General features: G+C 38.2%; 2 protein-coding genes and 2 long non-coding RNA genes across 9 annotated transcripts; all 4 read left to right on the forward strand.

Moving 5' to 3' along the window:
- Positions 1–20: 20 nt before the first annotated feature.
- Positions 21–4,156, forward strand: LOC140830413 (uncharacterized). 5 transcript variants are annotated; one of them, XR_012117616.1, is made up of 12 exons: positions 21–173; positions 256–355; positions 436–544; positions 836–924; positions 1,059–1,115; positions 1,245–1,353; positions 1,426–1,557; positions 1,658–1,722; positions 2,358–2,461; positions 2,537–2,601; positions 2,875–2,997; positions 3,731–4,156. XR_012117616.1 is itself a non-coding variant. In XM_073193687.1 (12 exons), the coding sequence occupies exons 1-12, from the start codon at positions 116–118 to the stop codon at positions 3,889–3,891; spliced, it is 1,104 nt and encodes a 367-aa protein (XP_073049788.1). In that variant the 5' UTR covers positions 21–115; the 3' UTR covers positions 3,892–4,156. The 5 variants fall into 5 exon arrangements, 3 of the variants coding, with proteins under 3 accessions (XP_073049788.1, XP_073049790.1, XP_073049789.1); XR_012117617.1 differs by having other exon boundaries at positions 2,889–2,997; XM_073193687.1 differs by having other exon boundaries at positions 2,943–2,997.
- Positions 4,157–4,890: 734 nt separating this feature from the next.
- LOC140830416 (serine/threonine-protein phosphatase BSL1 homolog) lies at positions 4,891–7,205 on the forward strand. 2 transcript variants are annotated; one of them, XM_073193695.1, is made up of 6 exons: positions 4,891–4,910; positions 5,043–5,121; positions 5,210–5,289; positions 5,392–5,486; positions 6,152–6,251; positions 6,965–7,205. In XM_073193695.1, the coding sequence occupies exons 1-5, from the start codon at positions 4,906–4,908 to the stop codon at positions 6,208–6,210; spliced, it is 318 nt and encodes a 105-aa protein (XP_073049796.1). In that variant the 5' UTR covers positions 4,891–4,905; the 3' UTR covers positions 6,211–6,251; positions 6,965–7,205. The 2 variants fall into 2 exon arrangements, with proteins under 2 accessions (XP_073049796.1, XP_073049797.1); XM_073193696.1 differs by having other exon boundaries at positions 6,152–6,229.
- A 411-nt stretch (positions 7,206–7,616) lies between these two features.
- LOC140830418 (uncharacterized) lies at positions 7,617–10,167 on the forward strand. Its single transcript, XR_012117619.1, has 2 exons — positions 7,617–8,373; positions 8,758–10,167. It is a non-coding gene; the product is annotated as an uncharacterized lncRNA (long non-coding RNA).
- Positions 10,168–14,989: 4,822 nt separating this feature from the next.
- LOC140830417 (uncharacterized) lies at positions 14,990–19,912 on the forward strand. Its single transcript, XR_012117618.1, has 2 exons — positions 14,990–15,066; positions 19,294–19,912. It is a non-coding gene; the product is annotated as an uncharacterized lncRNA (long non-coding RNA).
- The last annotated feature ends 65 nt before the right edge of the window (positions 19,913–19,977 follow it).

The raw sequence follows: 19,977 nt of genomic DNA on the forward strand, positions 1-19,977 counted from the left end.
TTCTTTTTTTTTTTTATTTTGCTAGGGACCTAAAAAACGCGAGTCAAAATATTGTCTTGTTCGTGGAGTGAGCAGCTTTAGAACTTTATCCGTCTTTTCGAACCCAATTCCATCCATGGCGGTTCCTCTTTTCAATCTCACTTCCGACTTGGTTGTTTCAAGACTCTGCTTAGGTTTCATATAATTTCGATTTCTGCTTCTTTGTGTGTTTTTTGGGCAAGAACTGTTTACATTTTTGTTCTTGCGCTGCTTCAGGGACGATGACTTTTGGTGAGCAGAACTCATTGGCGCAGTCTTTTCAGCTTCTGGATAAAGCCTTCCATTCTCGTATCAATTTCTTTGACTCGGCCGAAATGTATGATTGTACTTTGCTTTCAGTATTTGTACATTCACACGTTTCCTGTTCGTCACCTCAATTGGCTTTCCTTGTCGAAGGTATCCGGTTCCGCAGCGGGCAGAAACCCAGGGGAGAAGTGAGGAATATCTCGGCCGTTGGATTCGAACCCGGAAAATTCCCCGCGATCAAGTTGTACTTGCAACAAAGGTTTTGAGGCGCAATTTGCTGTTATGCATTACTTGATCAAATGCTTTATTTTCTTCCAGCTAGAAGATTTGATTTAGTGATAAACTTTATGTGATGAATAGTCTGAAAACTCTTGCCATTAAGCTGAAAATTTGGATTGTGGGCTTTGTTCAAGTGTTGGTTTGACTTTTTTCAAGGGATGCTGCAAGTGCTGATATTATTGATAAAATAAATATAACCTAATTGGTTGATCGCTGGAGTTTGCTGCCTAGACAAACTTTGCTAAAATTTTATTGAACTGTACGGAGACAGGTTAGCGGGCCATCTGGACAAATGGGTTGGATTCGAGGTGGACCAGGAAGTCTTGATGCCTGGAATATAACTGAAGCCATTGACGGCAGGTCTGACCCGTTTCATGCGCTCGTTTTTATTCCATTCCATTTTTGAATTTAACCACAGTTATTTATTTTTCATGCTGGCTTCTTCTTGCACTTGAATGTTTAATGTTGTCTGACAATATAATGTGCTTTTGCAGTTTGACGCGCTTACAAACTGACTGCATTGATTTGTATCAAATTCATTGGCCTGATCGGTTAGTATATCAGCTCTATTTTATAACATGATCCAAATTTAGATATGTATGCCTAAATATGTTGCTTCATTCCCCAAGAGACACAAAAGCAATTTACTGATCACTTTTTTCGACACGCCTTTGTTCCAGCTATGTGCCAATGTTTGGAGAAATTGAGTATGATCCCACTAGAATTTTTTCTTCTGTTAGTATTGAGGAACAACTTTCTGCTCTACAAAAAGCTATTGGTGCCGGTAAGGTTGGTGGTTGTATTACAGCAAAACTTTTTGAAGCCGTGTTCTTTCTAATGTAATTAGCATGTCACTTGCAGATAAGATATGTTGGGCTAAGCAATGAAACACCTTATGGTCTCATGAAGTTCCTTCATGCTGCTGAACGTATCTCTATCCATGTTAGAATAGTATCTTTGCAGGTGTTATATGATTCCCAACTCTATTTGAAAGTAATGAGAATTCTTTTCTTTTTTCTTCGGTATTAACCCCTCCTCTTTCTCGCATTTGATGATAACTTAACTGACCAATCTGAGACATTTTTGTTTTCAGAACTGTTATAATCTTCTTTGCCGAAATTTTGATTCGGGGTTGGCAGAATGCTGTAGTCATGAAAGGTGTGTTTGCACAATGTTGTTTGCACAATGTTGATGATTATTAATCACACAATTCATGCAAATTTTTCTTTAGCCTGAAATAATCGATTTCATTTAGTTCATGTAACTAAGTGTATGTCATATATAGCATCACGACACCTATACCTCAATTTTTCACCATTTAGTTATTGTAATGAAATTTTATATTGAGATCTATTTCCTTTTGACTTAACTTTTATTAGTGAACCTCATGTTTGACCTCTACAGATGCAGTACTATTTCTATGCATTACAAGAAACAAACATGATGTAATGACTCGAATCTTTATTTTGAATAAAGTAATAATTAAGACATTATTAAAGAGTTGTTAAATAATCATTAGTAGGAAATTCATAAACCGAGTATCAAAATGTCAGGATCCACCGAATTTAAAATGTATCACCCAATCTACTTCAGATTTTATTATCCCGAGGTTAATTTCCGGTAATAACCTGTCAAACCTAGAAAACTTCTTACCTCTTGAGCTGATTCTGGTTATGTCCAATTCAACACCGCTTTTAGTACTTCATTCAAAATAAGAATTCTAGTAATTACATATAGCCTTATTAGGATGGGACATTTTTAAATATGGTTAGCATTTTTTACTTATTCTTTAGGGTATGCTTGCTGGCATACAGCCCTTTGGCGATGGGCATTCTCTCTGGGAAATATCTCTCTCTTGGTGGAGGTCCAGATGATGCTCGTATGAATCTTTTCAGAGGTTTGTTTCCTACCTTTTTTGTGGGATTGTGTAACTGCTAATATGTTTCTGATAATATCGGATGTGTCTCATTAGGGAGGTATGCTGAAGGGGAGTCAAGATACAGCCTTTCAAATTCTACTATTAAAAAAGCTACTGATGTGAGTAAAATTTGACAAATTGCTTCCTCATTTACATGGAAAAACATAAGCTAGAAAAAATAGCGCATTATTGCTATAAATTTGGCTGGGATTCAATTAGTTTTCTGCCCATTTTCAAAAATTAAGAATCGTCGAGGGTGGAGTTTCTGCAATGGGATTATGTCTCCCAATTGTCAGGATAATTTTAGGCATGTACTAAATGCTTAATAAATAAACAGTAATACTACTGGAGTTTCGTGCAGACTTCATTGTATCACTGTTTTCCCTCATTAGTCTGTTAATGGCAGAGTGCAAAGATTTCCACAAGTCTCTACTAATTGAGATCTCGAACCATGTCACAGCTGTATGTCAAAATCGCCAAGAAATATGGCATTCATCCTGTATCTCTCGCAATAGGTAAGTAATATTTTTAGTATGACATTTATCTTTCATATTTTATGGTTCTTATAGTTATCTCGTTATTTATGCGCTAAAACACTAACATTTACTCGTTACACTTCCATCTTAATAATTTGGTCTTTCTTGAATATAAGACCTATTATTGACAGATGATGTAGCATCCTGATGAGTTCCAGAGATCTTTAATGTTATAACCAAGAGTCGTTTTTACTCTGTAGACGTTTGAGTTATTTATTATATATTAGTGTTAATTTTAAAAAATATAGAAGAAAAGTTGCGAGAACACTAGGGTACATGAGGGTTTTTGACGATAAACCTTCGAATGGAGTGAAATGATGGGTATCAATTTTAGCACTTGGAAGCAATGCAAGTTTGTACAAATCATTTATTATTTTAAAAGGAAAATAAAAAGTTTTAGAAATTGTAGCTGTCAATAAAGTGTAAATTTAATATTTTTAACAGTCAAGTATTACAAATATCTTGCCGTGCAACTTGTGTAGAGATTTTCAAATTCGGTGGAGAGAAATCACTCTCCAGTTAATTCAAACTGTAAGTAGTCTGGGCAGTATGCATATGCTTTGTACATACTAGCAGCATGTTTCCTGTTTCCTCATTTGTTGATAATGTTGTCCAAGAATTGTAGTAGTCAAATTAACGTGCATGACTCATGCCTATAGCGTATATGCCTACACGCTATACACTGAATTCTAACGTTTTAAAGAATCTGCAGCCTTTGTTTTGCGACACCCTCTCGTGGCCAGTGCTGTGTTTGGTGCTACTAAGCTCTGGCAACTCCAAGAGGTACTTGACGGTTGTGAGGTGGAGCTTATTCCGGAAATAGTCACCGAAATTAACAGGGTTCATTCGGCATTTCCGAATCCATGTCCATGAAAGACATCTGAACTTTTTGGGACCATCAACCCCATTTTCCCCACTTCCATTATCAGTTGTCTGTCACATAGCCACAAAAAATGGGGCAAGAAAGAGCTCCAAGTTCATTCAATGAGCTAAGACGATGACTTGTTGGTGCCCGAATGCAATTATGCAAAGCCGATATTTAATGCCTAGAGTCATGTTGTGTTCAAGTTTAACAATAAACGTTACTGCCCATAAAAGCTCGCAGTTAATGAAGGGATACCGTTTTGGTTACCGACAATCAACCAATCAATACCTGACTATGTAATGATTTTTATTTTTTATTTATTTTTTGAGTTGATAGAGTGATTAAATTTTTTGTTCGGAAACATGCTTTTTTTTTAAAATTTTGTTACTGCTATTCTCGATTTCTTTGTTCAATATGTAATCAGTCAGTCCAAGGTAAAACCACTGAAAAATCCCATTTTCATTTCTACACTGGCATCCACTTCCGGAGCAAAAGGCTCCACCAACTTCTGAATCCCACTCTGTATTTCTTGAAGAATCATTTCTAAGTTGTTTGATTCCTTTTCTGAAGTTTTTCGTCGAAATCTTTGCCGATTTGGAGAAATTAAGGTCCAATTGTTGTTGATATTTCGAGCAACTTTTCTGCGAGTGGTGTGTTTTTGAATGGGATCCAAGCCGTGGCTGTATCCGCTCCCATCTACCGACCCTTAGAAACTTACTGGGATAATGATGAAGACGCGCCTGGGCCGCGTTGTAGACACACGCTCACTGCCGTAGCTGCCACCAAGACTCATGGTCCTTGCCTCATCCTATTCGGAGGCTCTACCGCCGTCGAGGACGGCAATGGAGGCGCCGCTGGCATCCGTAATTTCATATCTTCCTTTGCTTGTTCCTGTTCACTATTGGATCTTCAACTTTTGAATTCTGGGATTTGTTGAGTGTGGTCTTTTTTTTATTATTATTATTATTTTTATCATTTGGCCTTTTCAGGTTTAGCTGGAGTGACGAATTCCATTCATTCTTATGATGTACTAACTAGAAAATGGACCAGGCATTTCTTCAGTCTTAAAAATTCTACTGTTTGCCACTTAGATTCGATTGGTGAATGCTCATTATTTTGCTTTTATTTTCTTGTCAACTTCACCGAATGATTGAAGCAGACTTCGGCCTGCCGGAGAACCACCTTCGCCTAGGGCTGCACATGCAGCTGCTGCTGTAGGCACAATGGTTGTGTTTCAGGTAATTAGCGTGTCTTTAAATCAAATATGGAGTAAATATTTGGTTTTGTTGTTTTAAGTAATCAGATGGATGAATGCCGCTTTCCTAGGGCGGGACAGGCCCTGCTGGACATTCAACCGATGACCTATATGTTCTGGACATGGCGAATGACAAGTTCAAGTGGCATCGGTATGCTCCTAGAAATTGCATTGCATATCCTTGTTTCTTTTTGCGGGATCAATATTTTTGCTAATTTTCAACTTGACTGTGTTTTTTGTTTTTGGAGCTCAGGGTTGTAGTTCAAGGGCAAGGCCCAGGGCCTAGATATGGTCATGCCATGGACCTAGTTGCACAAAGATACCTTGTTACTGTTAGTGGCAATGATGGTGAGAGTAATTCTTATCTCTCTGTTTTATTTTACTGACCAATGCTTTTATTTACAAGTGGAGGGTATCATGTGAAGTATTGTTTTGAAATTGTTACGACGTTGGTAGTATGTAACGACCAAAGAAAGTAGAGTCTTTTTAAGTTGAAGATTCAATAGAAGTCTTGATCACATTTTTGACGTTTATGATGACAGCTGTAATTACTGGAGATGTGTTATATTTGCATGAAAGTAGTCTATTACTTGTGCCACAGCTTCAATTTATGGAGACAAAAGGTTGTTTCTCCCTAGAACTTTTATTTTACCCCGGAAGGTGCAGCCCCATGCTTTCTTCATTAAACTTCAGTTGTTATGCAGGACAATTTGTTTTATATTTGGGCCTTTGTAGGAGAGAGAGAGAGAGAGACGGTTTGGTTAACTGTACTTGAACTGAATTCGCGAAGTAAAAAGTGTCAACTCTGAAATGGCCCTCTTGGTGCTATTGCAATAACTTGCTTTCTATTTTATCATAGAATGGTTTGGGTTGGAAGATTTCTATAGCTGATTGCAGTAGCTGCTTCTCTGCCTCATCAATAGGAGTGTGTGACTAATTTTTTTTTATAAATTAACATTTATGATATTGGTGACTTGTACTTGGCCCTAACTGAGAGAAAGGATTTTCTGCAGGTAAAAGAGTGCTATCAGATGCTTGGGCTTTGGATACTGCACAGAAACCGTATGCATGACAGAAGCTTAATCCAGAAGGTGACAAACCTTCTGCTAGAATGTGAGCGACATTGACCATTTTAATTAGGACAGTTGATTTTTTTGAGATTACTTCCCAGACTCGCCAAGCAGAAGCATGTTCCCCATAGGGAGCTCTTTTCTTTGTCATTGGACTTCGTTTTTGGATGATGTCATAAGTTTCATAAGAAAAAAATAATCTTTTTTATCCCTGATAACCGCTATGCTGAGTTCGTTCATTTTTCGCATATGAGATGGAATCATTCTTGTTCTATAAAGATGGCAACTATCCTCATCGCTATGAAAGGCTGCATTCAAACTAATTTGCTACCATACTAATTAGTCAAAGTCAGTTGGTTCTATACTTCCAGTTCCTTAGACGAAGTTGATTTGTTTAATTTTGTTGAAGCATGGATTTTTCTTTGTGTATGCAATTTCTCTTTCAGATAGATTCGAGCAGTCTATAGACCAGCCTTTCTCCCTTACCAAAAATTTATCTTTTTGTTTTGTCCTTGTGTTGGTGCATCTTTTTCTCCTTCTCAGTGTAAGAACTTGATCACTGATGTTGGTTTAATGATATCCCACTTTCTCAATCTTACTTTTAGAATTCACACATGGCGGTGTTAATGCTCGAGTGCTCTTGAGAAAATATGCATCATGAAATCCATTGCTTGAGATTCCTGAAATTTTGCGTCCTTCAAAATTTTCGTCTGTTCGTTACACTTTGATGAAAGAGTTATATGGGCATTTTTGCAGGTATGCAACGGCTAGTGCCCGGTCTGATGGCATTCTTTTGCTTTGTGGTGGAAGAGACAGTTCAGGCATGGTATGATTTACCTCTCCCGTGGAGTTCAAATATTTAAGGATGACCTGTATTTTGTGTAGCAATTGATCTTGTAATACGAAAGGGACTCCAATTAAGCTTCTAGATTCTTCAAAGTGAAATGTTTCTTGTCAGTGGATGTACTGATTTGTTTCCCTCTTTGATTTGTCTTGGACTTGATTCTTGAAGTTGATTATAAGATGCTTACCACTTGTTTTGTAAAGTTCATATAAATTATAAAGTAAAGCTAATGATGCAAGGGATACCATGATATGGGATATTTATATATTAAGTTAAGCTTATAAAACTATCTTATTCATTTGATATTGCTTCTTTGATAAGCTTACTCTGTTGAATGATTTGCAATTAATTATTTGCCTCGCCCTTTTTCATACACTTTGAACTATTTCAATTGGGGCCATCTTTAGGGAATGTCTTGATTAATGAAATTATTTGACGCTGTGCTCCCTTCTGTAGCCACTAGCTGATGCCCGTGGATTACTCATGCATCAGAATGGCCAGTGGGAGTGGACTCTTGCACCAGGAGTGTCACCTTCACCAAGATATCAGCATGCTGCAGTAAGTAGTAGATTCAAAGATTGATTACATCCGCAGCGGTTGTCTAAATTTGTTTTCTTATTATCCCGGTGAAGTATTTGTGTTTCCTACACTGATCAACAATTTCTTGTTGTTCCTCACTAACAACTTGATTTACTGGATTTTCATCAATGATTTGTGAAACTTCAGTAACCGCGCTTGTCTAACACCTGCTTGATTATGAGGGTTGTAAATAATGACAAATCTATCACTTGAATAAGATGTTTGTGCATTAATGTGATATTTCTCAAAAAATATGTCATTTATATGATCAAACAAAAAGACTGAAATAAAATTTTTAATTTCAAAAACACTCTTAATTTTGTGACACAGTTCTCCAACTCGACCCATATAATGAAAAATTATTATTTTTTATGCCAAAATTATTAATTTTCATGGTATATATTGATCAGATTGACTCGTTTCTTTGATATAAACATGTAAGATGGTCTGAAAAGAGATATACTCTTTTAATTTATAACATCTCGAGTTTAATTGATATCTTTTTGCTTGATAGATTATTTTGATAATTACACAATGAATAAATATATTAGTTAATGTTGGAAGCATGTGTGTGTGTGTGTGTGAGTAGTAAGTAGACCCGACCCGTGTAAGGTAAATGCATTCAGTGGCTGTGTTACCGCCACCCACCCGATACTCGGCGCTTCCCGTGGTCTGGATCGAAGCGATGGACGATGCGGCAACGAAGAAGAATTATGTTTCTATTTCCCGGACTAAAATTAAGGTTGATTGATTTGTTTTCTCCGATTCTTCTTCTTTTGTGTTATATTTTAGCTCTGGATTTTCTTCCTTTCTCCATTTCGCCACCAATACATGTTCTTTATTCTTCCATTTTATTTTTCTTCCATCATTCTTCTGCCCAAGTTTAAATCTTTGTTTTTTGCTAGTTCTTTATTTTGAAAAGATTATAAAATGTTTTCACTTCGTTTTTTTACTCGTTACCTCACCGTCAAATCTCCCTTTCTTGCATAATGTGTTGCCAGTTTTATGATTATTGTTCGGATTACTCTGCGAGTTGTTTGCCACTACATTTATTTAGTTGAATTGCAGTGAAAAGGAGGATATTTTTATCTTAGGCTCAGTATGGTTCTTCTGTACAACTGCACAGGTGGCTGGTCTGAATAGTGAGTCCAACAACCCTTGCTATTGTTGCAAGAGGTGTGCAAAGAAGAGAAAAACGAGTTGTCTTCCTCAAGAAATTGTTTTTAAAATTCTTTTACATTTTCCAGCTCAAATTGTACATGATGTGATGAGGCATGTTTGCAAAGAATGGAACTTTATGATCCGTTCCAAAAGTTTCATCTACGACCATCTTCGGAATTCAACTCGTGGAGTTATACTTGAGAATTGGAATGAGCCTCGTCATGGGATTTACGTGGAAATGCAACGAGGTTGTCTTGAGATTCGTAGGTTTGAAACCGGGTTCGAACATGTAGTGGGGAGTAGCTGTAATGGATTAGTGTTGGGCGTTGGTTTCTTAGACAGACCAATTCTTTTTGTTATTAATCCCTTGACAAAGCAGAGGGCTATTCTTCCATCTTTGGTTATGAAAGGATACCATAGAGATTTTTCTTTAGCATTTGTTGAGGCTTCCATGAAGTATAAAGTGGTGCACACACATGGCAAGACACCACATGGTGTGAAGACTCAAATTGCAGTGCTAACCATTCGAGTTGATAAAGTTTGGAGGCATATTGACATACAACACATCTCTCTCCCGGGCCCCGGCTAGGGAAGCTTTGATGTCTTCTCCATTGGTTACTGGAGGCTATATGAACTGGATTTGCGGTACTTATATTTTGACAATGAATGTGGAGACTGAATTCATTTACCAGCTTCCTATTCCTCCATTGCCAGAATATTCTTGAAGATATCTACCAATGGGCTGTAATCTATCCTTTATTTATAAATCCAGCAGAGGGATGTCTGGGAACTGAATCCAGAAACTGGAGAGTGGACCGTGTTGTTCAAATTTGATTTAGAACCTCTAAGTTACAAATTTAAGGACTTGCGTTTTAAAGATGAGGAAGCAGTTATCCCCTTAGGTTGGTTAGCTGGTGGGGAGGTGTTCCTCTTCAGTTGTCTTCAGAGAATTTGTATAACTTATAAAGTCCGGACCAGAGAAACTCAGTCGTTTGAGTTGGAGAATTACCATTACGAACCCCATTCCCAACCTCATGTGAACAGTCTCGTTTGGCTGGAATGAGAGGGATTATTCCATCCTACCCCTACGGACAGTGAATGAGAGGGATTATTCCATCCTACCCCTGCAGGCACTGCCTGCAGGGGTACATCCAAGGGCCGGAATTTTTTCTGGCCCAATTTTTTTTTTTTTTTAACTTTTTTTTTCCCCATGAAATGGAATCCCAACCATTCATATGGGATGTGGGCATTGGCCCACACCCAGGATCGAACGAACCGAATGAGAGGGAATTCCAATGTCAAGGCTGAGTCTCTTCATTAACTTGATTGTTGGTTTGCCTGACTTATGGTTCATGAAAGTATGTATTTAATGCTACATGTTTGTTTGATTTGTTTTTTTCTCAATTCATGTGATGATACATTTGAGAAAAAAATTATAAATTAAGAAGCATTTATGCTTGAACTTGAATGTCTCGAACCAATGAAAAGATTTAAGCAGAGTTCTAATCAAGGAATGGTATTCTAGCTTTCTGTTGAAATGAATTTGAAACGTCCTAACTCTAATTTTAAATAAATAACACACGGTTTTTTTTTCACAATTCGTGAAAACACTATTCACAAGAAAAATATTTGAAACCTCGGTTTGATAAAATTTTAATGAAATATTAAATTGATACCGCATTTAAATAAAAATTCTAAGTTTCCAAAACTATCCGGATAACGCATAAATATCAATGATATTTAAATGAGGATTTGAACTGAGGTTCTAAATACTAAATAGGCAATAAAATTCCACAAATAAAAAAAAAGTTTTGACTATGTTAATTAAAAATTCTCTCGTCAACGTTCGCTAAATTTTAAATTATAGTGGAATGTAAGGTCTTCGAGAGTGTACTGCTTTTGGTCTGAATTTGCTCAGTAGTCAGCTCTTCATGTCTCAACATCATCCTCACATGCACACATTCAAGCTTAGTTAGTCTAATGACTCAAGTACTCAACACATTCTAACCATTATAACAAGTAATATATATGTACAATCACATGGATTTAAAAAATTAGATTAACTGAAAATACTTTTAGCTTTTAAATCAAATGGATCCACATCATTTTTAAACCTTAAAAATAATTTTTGTTTATAACATAAACCTCTCCTCATAAATATCTTTGAAGTTTGTTCATTAAAAGTGACTCTTCTATTTTATTGATCAATTTATAAATCGTTGTACCAGACTGACATAGTTCGACGATCCCGTTATCGTCGAATTCCTCTAACCATCATATGATAAGTTCACTTGATAAGTTCATTGTTCTCGTTATCAACGGATCCATTACCCATGTGAGATCCCCATCTCACGCGTTGATTTTCTAAGATAGTTGAAACAAATCATTATATGAATCATCAGAAACTTGAAAGGTAATTGTTTTCCTTTTGTCTTTCTTCTGTTAATCCAGATTCATCTCAAAGGTTTTGATAGAACTAATCAGATTGTCCAAATTGAGCTTGGTGATGTCTCTAGCTTCATCGATTGCACAAATCTTAATGCTGAAACGTTCTGGTAGTGATCTTAACACCTTGCTGACTAATCTCTCATTAAAGATCAGGTCACGAAGACTAAAAGCTTCGTTGTCAATGTCTCGCACTTGCCGATCATAAGCAGTAATAGGACTCTGATTCTCCCATCCTCATATTTTCAAAATTTGAGGTTAAGATCCTTAGCTTGGTTTTTCGCGCGCTTTTAGATCCTTCACAATGCCTTTGAAGGATATCCTAGCATCCTTGACAGAGACACAGTTAGTGATGAGGCTGAACATATTGATGTCAACGGAAGTGAAGATAGCATTGAGTGTCTTTGAATTAACATTCAAAATCTAGACTTCATCGGTCGTCCATGCACTTTAACCAAAATGTCACCATCTTCATCAATAATCTTTGGTGGAGTCCAACTATCTATAACACATTTCCACAACCTTTCTTCAATGGATTTGATGTAGACTCTCATTTTGAATTTCCAAATAGCATAGTTGGATCTATCCAGAAATGGTTGTCGAAGTAAAGTGTTAACAAACGGCACATCCATATTATTTTTCTCTTGCTAAACAAAAACAACCAGAATCACACTTAGTACGCCAATAGTTGGTTCTGATAGCACTTGTAAGGGTGGTTGTTTAATAAATAGACTGTGTGTTTCAGAGTTAAGTGTTGTGTGCGGTGTTGTACCACCTAACATAATATGCAACGGAATATTTCAAAACACAAAACTTTACGTAAATAAAATAAGACACAAAAAATTATTCACAAGTGAACACACTTGTACGATACCTCATAGCAAAAGATTCACTACAAATACTTTCGGTTTGCACAAAAACAATACTGGTGAATAAAAGAAAATATAACTCTCTTAACAAACTGAGAGAGCAAAAGTGCATCGTTTGTGAACCAAAACAACGACGAGCTACAATGATTCTCATTTCTTCTTTGATCTCTCTTTTTCTCTCGTCGTCTAAAAACTTTTTTCCCTTCGACTGTTTTCTTCTATTTACATACTTTCTTTGCTCTGGAGTTTATCCATAAAAAGAATTCTACAAAATATGAAAACACAAGTTTTATAATAAATAAATTCTTTTAAACAATAATATCATATCTAGAGTTCTTGTCATAAATATCTATGGTATAGAAAAACAAAACTTTATTATTTAATAAACACAATTTTATCGAAAAAAAATTTAAATAAAAAATAAATTATATTCCTTTCATAGTGTAAGTGTGATGTCATCTCATTAAGTGTTTAGAAAGAAATTTCATTCTTTCAAGTGCTTTTGCGACTTATGTTGCACAAGCACAACGTACATTCGTTTAAATACAGCTCCATATCATTTTAATTATGCATCTACAAGTTCAAACCCAACCCACACATCCATCTTAGTTCTTAGAGTTATCATCTCAGCATGCAGCTGCTCATGCGCTCGATCGCTCTAGCCACTCTTTTGTCAAACTACGTAATAATTTAGAAAAAACGGACCCCTTCTTGAGGCTGCCTGGCCGGCCACCCTCCCTGTCCCCTGAGACACCTAACATACATACTATTTCAGTCATCTATATATATATATATATATATATATATATATATATATATATATATATATATATATATATATATATATATATATATATTTTACGATTTTAGGGCGTGACGTCAATTCTTATCAAGATAAAGAAAATTTTCAATATTTTGTTCTGAATTTTATCCGAAAAAACATATGTAGGTCATGCAAAAATATTTTTTGCGTTAATCAATGACTATAATATTTTTTTGGTATGACATAAATGGAACACAAATACAATTATAATGATGAGATTTTAAAACTAGTCTATTAGAAAGAATAGGGTGTTGCCATTATAAATTTTTTTATTTGATAAAAAATAAATCGATCCAACTTGACTAAAGACTACAAAATTTGTGTGAGGGGTGGGTCTACTTTGAATCCTGCTGCTTTCCACCCATTGGCATTTTATGTTAACAAAACAGTAGCCGTGAATTAAAGGCAAAAAAATAATAATAATAGCCTACGACGTCGTTTAGCGAGGGAGGTAGATAACATCTCCAACCTCGTGAAATCAAGGGCTTTTTTTTAAAAATATTATAAATTTAAAAAGTGTTTTTAAAAATATTGCAATGTGAGGAGGTTTATAAAACTAGTGTAATCCGGAGAAGACTACAACGGATTCTACAGCGACGGTTCGACGGCTTCAAAACCCGTCGCCCGTAGCGACGGTTTCATAATCTGTCGCTATTTGCGACGGTTATTAACCGTCGCTGTTCGACTCCGTGCCCCCTTTCCTTCTTTTTTTTGTTTTAAATAAGTCTGAATCCGGTGCAGTGAAATGCGGATTGTACTAGTTTTATAAACACTTTCATTTTACAACATTTTTATAATGTTTTATTTAATTTATAATATTTCTAAAAAAATCGACAAAATATTGCATGATATTACTGTGAATAATAATATTGACGACGTATGATTAATGTACGTCGTTAATGTCTAGACACCATTTTTTTAAAATCTTTTACTATTAACAACAGCGCATATAAACATGTACACTGTTAATAATACTATTAACGGCGTGTCTTTATTGTGCGCTGCGAAAATTGCATATGTTATTAACAGCACACATAAATATATTCTGCCGATATTACTATTCGCAGCGAGCTTTTAATGCACGCCGTTATTTCTGTCAAGTGCACACCGTTAAAAGTAATATGTACAGCGTGATTGTATATGACAGAAATAACGGCGTGCATTAAAAACGCGCCGCGGATAGTAATATCCGTAGAATGCATTTATGTGTGCTGTTAAAATAACATATGCAATTTTCGCAGCGCACAATAAAGACACGCCGTTAATAGTATTATTAACAGTGTGCATGTTTATATGCGCTGTTGTTAATAGTAAAATATTTTAAAAAAATGGTGTCTAGACATTAACGGCGTACATTAATCGCACGACGTCAATATTATTATTCACAGTAATATCATGCAATATTTTGTCGGTTTTTTTAGAAATATTATAAATTAAAGAAAACATTATAAAAATGTTGTAAAATGAAAGTGTTTATAAAACTTGTACAATCCGCATTTCACTGCACCGGATTCAGACTTATTTAAACAAAATAAAAAGAAAATAAAAAGGAAAGGGGGCACGGAGAATCTGGAAAAAACTGCACCGGATTCTAATAGCGACGGTTTGATAACCGTCGCTAGGCGACCGGTTTTGAAGCCGTCGCTATGAGCGACGGAGCAAAAAACCGTCGCTAATTGCGACGGCTATAAACCGTCGCTGTAGAATCCGGTGCAGTCTTCTCCGGATTATACTAGTTTTATAAACCTTCTCACATTGCAATATTTTTAAAAACACTTTTTAAATTTATAATATTTTTTAAAAAAGGCCTGAAATCAAGGCCTCTACTTTTTTTATTCCTATATACCCCGGCCACTGCTACCTTAACACGTGTCAGAGAGGCAGTACTACAAATGGGGAGGCTCCTCCCAGTTAGTTCGATCCTGGGTGTGGGGACAGTGTCCACACCCCATATGAATGGTTGTGATTTCACTTCATGGGAAAAAAGAAATTAAAAAAAAATATTGGGCCAGAAAAAATTCCAGCCCTTGATTATACCCGTAGGATGGAATAATCCGGCTCTGCTCCCCGTTCCTCAATCATCCATTCGTAGCACCATCACGGGCTAGCCTCCTCACCTCTCGTCGCTGTTTCTCAGGTAGATTGTTACGATTTTCCTTCTGTTTTTTCGGATTTTATGCTTGTTTCCAATGATTCGGTTACTGATTTTATGCTTCACATGATCTTAACTGTTTATTTCAACCGAGGAATTACTCACTTATAAGGTGATTGTATCGATGTTTTTGCATGTTTTGTTTTACGTTTTTAGTTGGTGGAGTCTAATTCTCTGAAGTTAAGTGTGGTCTGCAAGTTGGAGAACTTGACGTTTTAGCTTCCTTTGAGAAGTATGGTTTTAATTTTTAACTTTTTTGAAGTATTTGTGATGCGATCCTAGTGAAATGGGTGAGCTGGGTCGGGTGCTCCACCGGATCGAATCAATAATTTATTTCAGGAAGATGAGCAAAGTAGATGGCTTCGGCTGTCACCTGCACACAATGAAATGAACTCGTGAATGGGCGCCGGAGGGGTGTCCGGCGTGGCCACTCCGATGCTTAAGTCAGCAGGGTACTCAAGCAAGAAACCAATGTAGCCAAGTGATGGCTGTGTGATTGGTGTAAAAATGAATCCCCCTATATGTAAAGAGAGAACCTGGTATTTATAGTAGGAGAAGTAATAATGACCTCGATTTGCGTGTACACCTACCACTCATAGCATTTGATGTTGACTTCCTGTCAAGCTGTCCTATTTTCCCATCGTATCACATCAATAGGATTATGTCGGGTGCGCTTCTCGAGACAAGATCTTATCTTCTGAACCACTTGAATGCGACACTGTAATCGAGGTGCCCGGGTAGAATGCCTTATACAAGAGATTTATACAAGAGCCCGAGCCTATGACTGCCCGGAGAGCAGAGCATGGGCTTCCACCTGCCCGGCTCCAGAAGAATCCACCTGCAGACTTACTCGAATTTGGGAATCCATTTGATATTCTGGGTCATCCATGACCCGGGCTCTTACGGGGGTATCATCACACATCCCTTAAATAGTCGGGCTAGAGTCATACTCGCTGTCCCGATCAGTCATGCTTGGATTCCCAAAGAGATAATCAATCTTGTTCTATAAAAGCATCGGGGGCTTCATGTCTCCTAGAAATGAGAAGAAATGCCGGAGTATCGTGCCTCATGGACTTGAGATAAGATGTCGAGGCCTTTTGTCTCTCGGACTTACTGGATAACTAGGGTACGGAGCCCGGGACTTGGAATGGTCGAGGTGCGGAGCCCCGAGCCAGGGTGTAGTGCCCTGGGCTTATCAATAACCAAGGTGCGGAGCCTTGGGCCGGGGAGCAGGTCCCGGGACTTGGAATGGTCGAGGTGCGGAGCCCCGAGCCAGGGTGTAGTGCCCTGGGCTTATCAATAACCAAGGTGCGGAGCCTTGGGCCGGGGAGCAGGTCCCGGGACTTAATAGATAACCAGAGTGCGGAGCCCTGGCCTTCATAAATGGTCGAGGTACGAAGCCCCGAGCCAGGTTACGGATCCCTGGACTTAATAGATAACCAGAGTGCGGAGCCCTGGCCTTCATAAATGGTCGAGGTACGGAGCCCCGAGCCAGGTTACGGATCCCTGGACTTAATAGATAACTAGGGTGCGGAGCCCCTGCCTTCATAAATGGTCGAGGTACGGAGCCCCGAGCCAGGGTACGGATCCCTGGACTTAATAGATAACCAGGATGCGGAGCCCTGGCCTTCATAAATGGTCGAGGTACGGAGCCCCGAGCCAGGGTACGGATCCCTGGACTTAATAGATAACCAGGATGCGGAGCCCTGGCCTTCATAAATGGTCGAGGTACGGATCTCCAAGCCAGGTTACGGATCCCTGGACTTAATAGATAACCAGAGTGCGGAGCCCTGGCCTTCGTACCTCCGAGACTTAAGAGAATGTGCCGGGGCCTCGTATCTCCCGGACTTAAGAGAATGTGCCGGGGCCTCGTATCTCCCGGACTTAAGAGAATGTGCCGGGGCCTCGTATCTCCCGGACTTAAGATATTCTGCTTCTCACAGCCGTATGCTACTGAGTGCATTGCAAATGCTCTTCCACGCCAATCCAGAATAGCTGCTGAGCTTTGACCCCATATAAAATCCACATATAATATCTGAGTGCCGAGCTGGTCAGACTTGTAGTTTTTCCAAACAGAGTGGGATTTACTGCTAGATTGTATGTTCGAGCTGTAGAAATATCCAAGCCAACATACCAAGGAGTAGGAATCCAATGTAATCACATGGCCCGATATAAGAAATCCATCACCAAACATTCCAGCTCTCATACCGATAAAATCCCAAGCATAAAGAAAGGCTAGTTATGATATATCTTAAACACTTTCAGTTAAAAATTATGACTGAGCATAATTGATAAATACGCATAACACTCGATTTTATTAATTAGATAAAAGGGATGCAACTTATCTTCGTGAAATTGCACCAAAATCAGCAGTAACGAACTGGGAACGAAGGAGCACCTAAGATGTTGAGCTAATACCGAGATATCCAAGAAATAAAGATGATATAACCATGTTTCTCGGCTAATGCCAATTGTGTGTGTCGCAACTCAATGGGGGGAGCTATGGAAGCCATGTAGAGTGGTTGTTGATGCAATTAATGGATCCCAAAGAAGCGCTAGCTGAAATTTCCTCCGTTGATTGTATTAAAATCTACCACAAGTCAGTTGACATACCAGACCCCATCATGGACCGCGAAGTTAGAGGTCCGATGCATTCAAAATCGAGAAAACCAAGCAGTTGTTGCTAATAGATTATCAATAATCGATAATGATCAGTAGAGTAAGCCACTGTCAATTAAATAGAATAATCACCGAGGATAGCAAAATGCACTGAGGCGCTGCACGGAGCTGGAAGTCGAAGTTTCATCTCGAGCTAAAGTGCCCAATAATAAAAGGACATGAGTTATAACCGTAGACAAGGCATGTAGGAAGATATGTAGCGCATCCCGAGCCCGATGTTAACAACCCAAAAAATATAGCAAGTTTGCAAGCATTGAACATCCTTAAGCATATTGATAAGTTAAATATAAGGCGAAAAACAAATGTAATATTAAGATATATAAAGAACAAAGTTTTAAATCTTCCCTGCTACGACATCCATAGATGAAGGTAGTAATGAGTCTTTTCCGATAAACTTGATAAATTCCCAAGGTTGAGAAGTAGAGAAGCTCCAACCTGCCGATCGACAAGAGTACCCATAAAACTCTCCTTTCATTTAGCCCTTTTTACAGAGATGTAGAGGCCTGATAGCCAAGAGGCCCGATAGCAAAGATGGGAGAAATCGTGATGTAGAATCAAGCAAGCAAGACCCAGTTTCGAGATATATGAAACCTTGCAACCAAATGTCACGATCAAGCTTGTGTAATATGAGAATTTGGATTATTTGCTCTTCCTCGTCAGTCCGGAACAACTGCTGAGCTTCGAGCTCATATAAAATTCACATATAAGATCTGAATGCCGAGCTGGTCGGACTTCTATGTTTGCCAAGCAGAGTTGGGCTTACTGTGGTGCTGAGCAAGGTCGGACTCGCTTCGAATGGAAACCATATCTACGTCTTGAGCTCAAGTTCCCACAGACGGCGCCAATGATGCGATCCTAGTGAAATGGGTGAGCTGGGTCGGGTGCTCCACCGGATCGAATCAATAATTTATTTCAGGAAGATGAGCAAAGTAGATGGCTTCGGCTGTCACCTGCACACAATGAAATGAACTCGTGAATGGGCGCCGGAGGGGTGTCCGGCGTGGCCACTCCGATGCTTAAGTCAGCAGGGTACTCAAGCAAGAAACCAATGTAGCCAAGTGATGGCTGTGTGATTGGTGTAAAAATGAATCCCCCTATATGTAAAGAGAGAACCTGGTATTTATAGTAGGAGAAGTAATAATGACCTCGATTTGCGTGTACACCTACCACTCATAGCATTTGATGTTGACTTCCTGTCAAGCTGTCCTATTTTCCCATCGTATCACATCAATAGGATTATGTCGGGTGCGCTTCTCGAGACAAGATCTTATCTTCTGAACCACTTGAATGCGACACTGTAATCGAGGTGCCCGGGTAGAATGCCTTATACAAGAGATTTATACAAGAGCCCGAGCCTATGACTGCCCGGAGAGCAGAGCATGGGCTTCCACCTGCCCGGCTCCAGAAGAATCCACCTGCAGACTTACTCGAATTTGGGAATCCATTTGATATTCCGGGTCATCCATGACCCGGGCTCTTACGGGGGTATCAATTTGCAATTATAATTATCCTCATATGTGTTTTGTTGTTCAGAGTGAGGTGTTAGGGATGGCAGCTGTGACGGCTTCGCACTTTGTGTCACATATAAATGGCGGAGCAACTTCTGTTGATACCAAAACAAACAAACTTGGCCCAGATAGGCCTGAGGAACCAAACTGTGACTCACAATAGGTTGAGATCAGTAAACAAAATTGATATCAGTGGCAACCTCAGTCGACACCAAAGCCACAAACAATCCCACTCCACAGATAATGATTGTTCCCGATGTCTTGTCCGAATAGAGAAGAAAATAAAATATAATTTATTTAACATCATAATTAGTTTCTAAAATGATAATATTAAAGAAAATGATAATATCACCAGAGCCTCCTTTTCTGTGCGGAATTGTTCCACATCGGTTCGTAGTTTCTCCAATTCAAAGGAAAAGGGCACCCTAACACAAATAAAAATAATAATAACAAATTAAAACTAAGTATGAGGTAATATAAGAAATTTTACTAGAAAAATTTTATATAAATATTTACCCAACAAAAGCTTGAGAGGATAAAAAAAACTCCACCATCTTCGTTGTTCAAGAGCAAGTCTTTCATTCGTAGAGAAAATATGTTAACCATGCTATCTATAATGTTCTCATCAACACCAAGAGGAGCATCAGCATGTATACCCAGTAAATTTTTTACATCATTTTCTGCCTCTTTCTGAAGTTCTATCAACTTC

This window comes from Primulina eburnea, chromosome 4, assembly GCF_022965805.1.
Source record: "Primulina eburnea isolate SZY01 chromosome 4, ASM2296580v1, whole genome shotgun sequence".
In the NCBI taxonomy this organism is placed as follows: Eukaryota; Viridiplantae; Streptophyta; class Magnoliopsida; order Lamiales; family Gesneriaceae; genus Primulina; species Primulina eburnea.

Excerpts from the sequence above, each read along its gene's own strand:
- LOC140830413 (XM_073193687.1), top strand. The coding sequence starts at position 116 with ATGGCGGTTCCTCTTTTCAATCTCACTTCCGACTTGGTTGTTTCAAGA. Across the intron at positions 2,462-2,536 it reads TCGTATGAATCTTTTCAGAG|GGAGGTATGCTGAAGGGGAG; the intron begins GTTTGTTTCCTA and ends GTGTCTCATTAG. Across the intron at positions 2,602-2,942 it reads CTATTAAAAAAGCTACTGAT|CTGTATGTCAAAATCGCCAA; the intron begins GTGAGTAAAATT and ends ACCATGTCACAG.
- LOC140830416 (XM_073193695.1), top strand. Across the intron at positions 5,122-5,209 it reads GCACAATGGTTGTGTTTCAG|GGCGGGACAGGCCCTGCTGG; the intron begins GTAATTAGCGTG and ends CCGCTTTCCTAG. Across the intron at positions 5,487-6,151 it reads TACTGTTAGTGGCAATGATG|GTAAAAGAGTGCTATCAGAT; the intron begins GTGAGAGTAATT and ends GATTTTCTGCAG.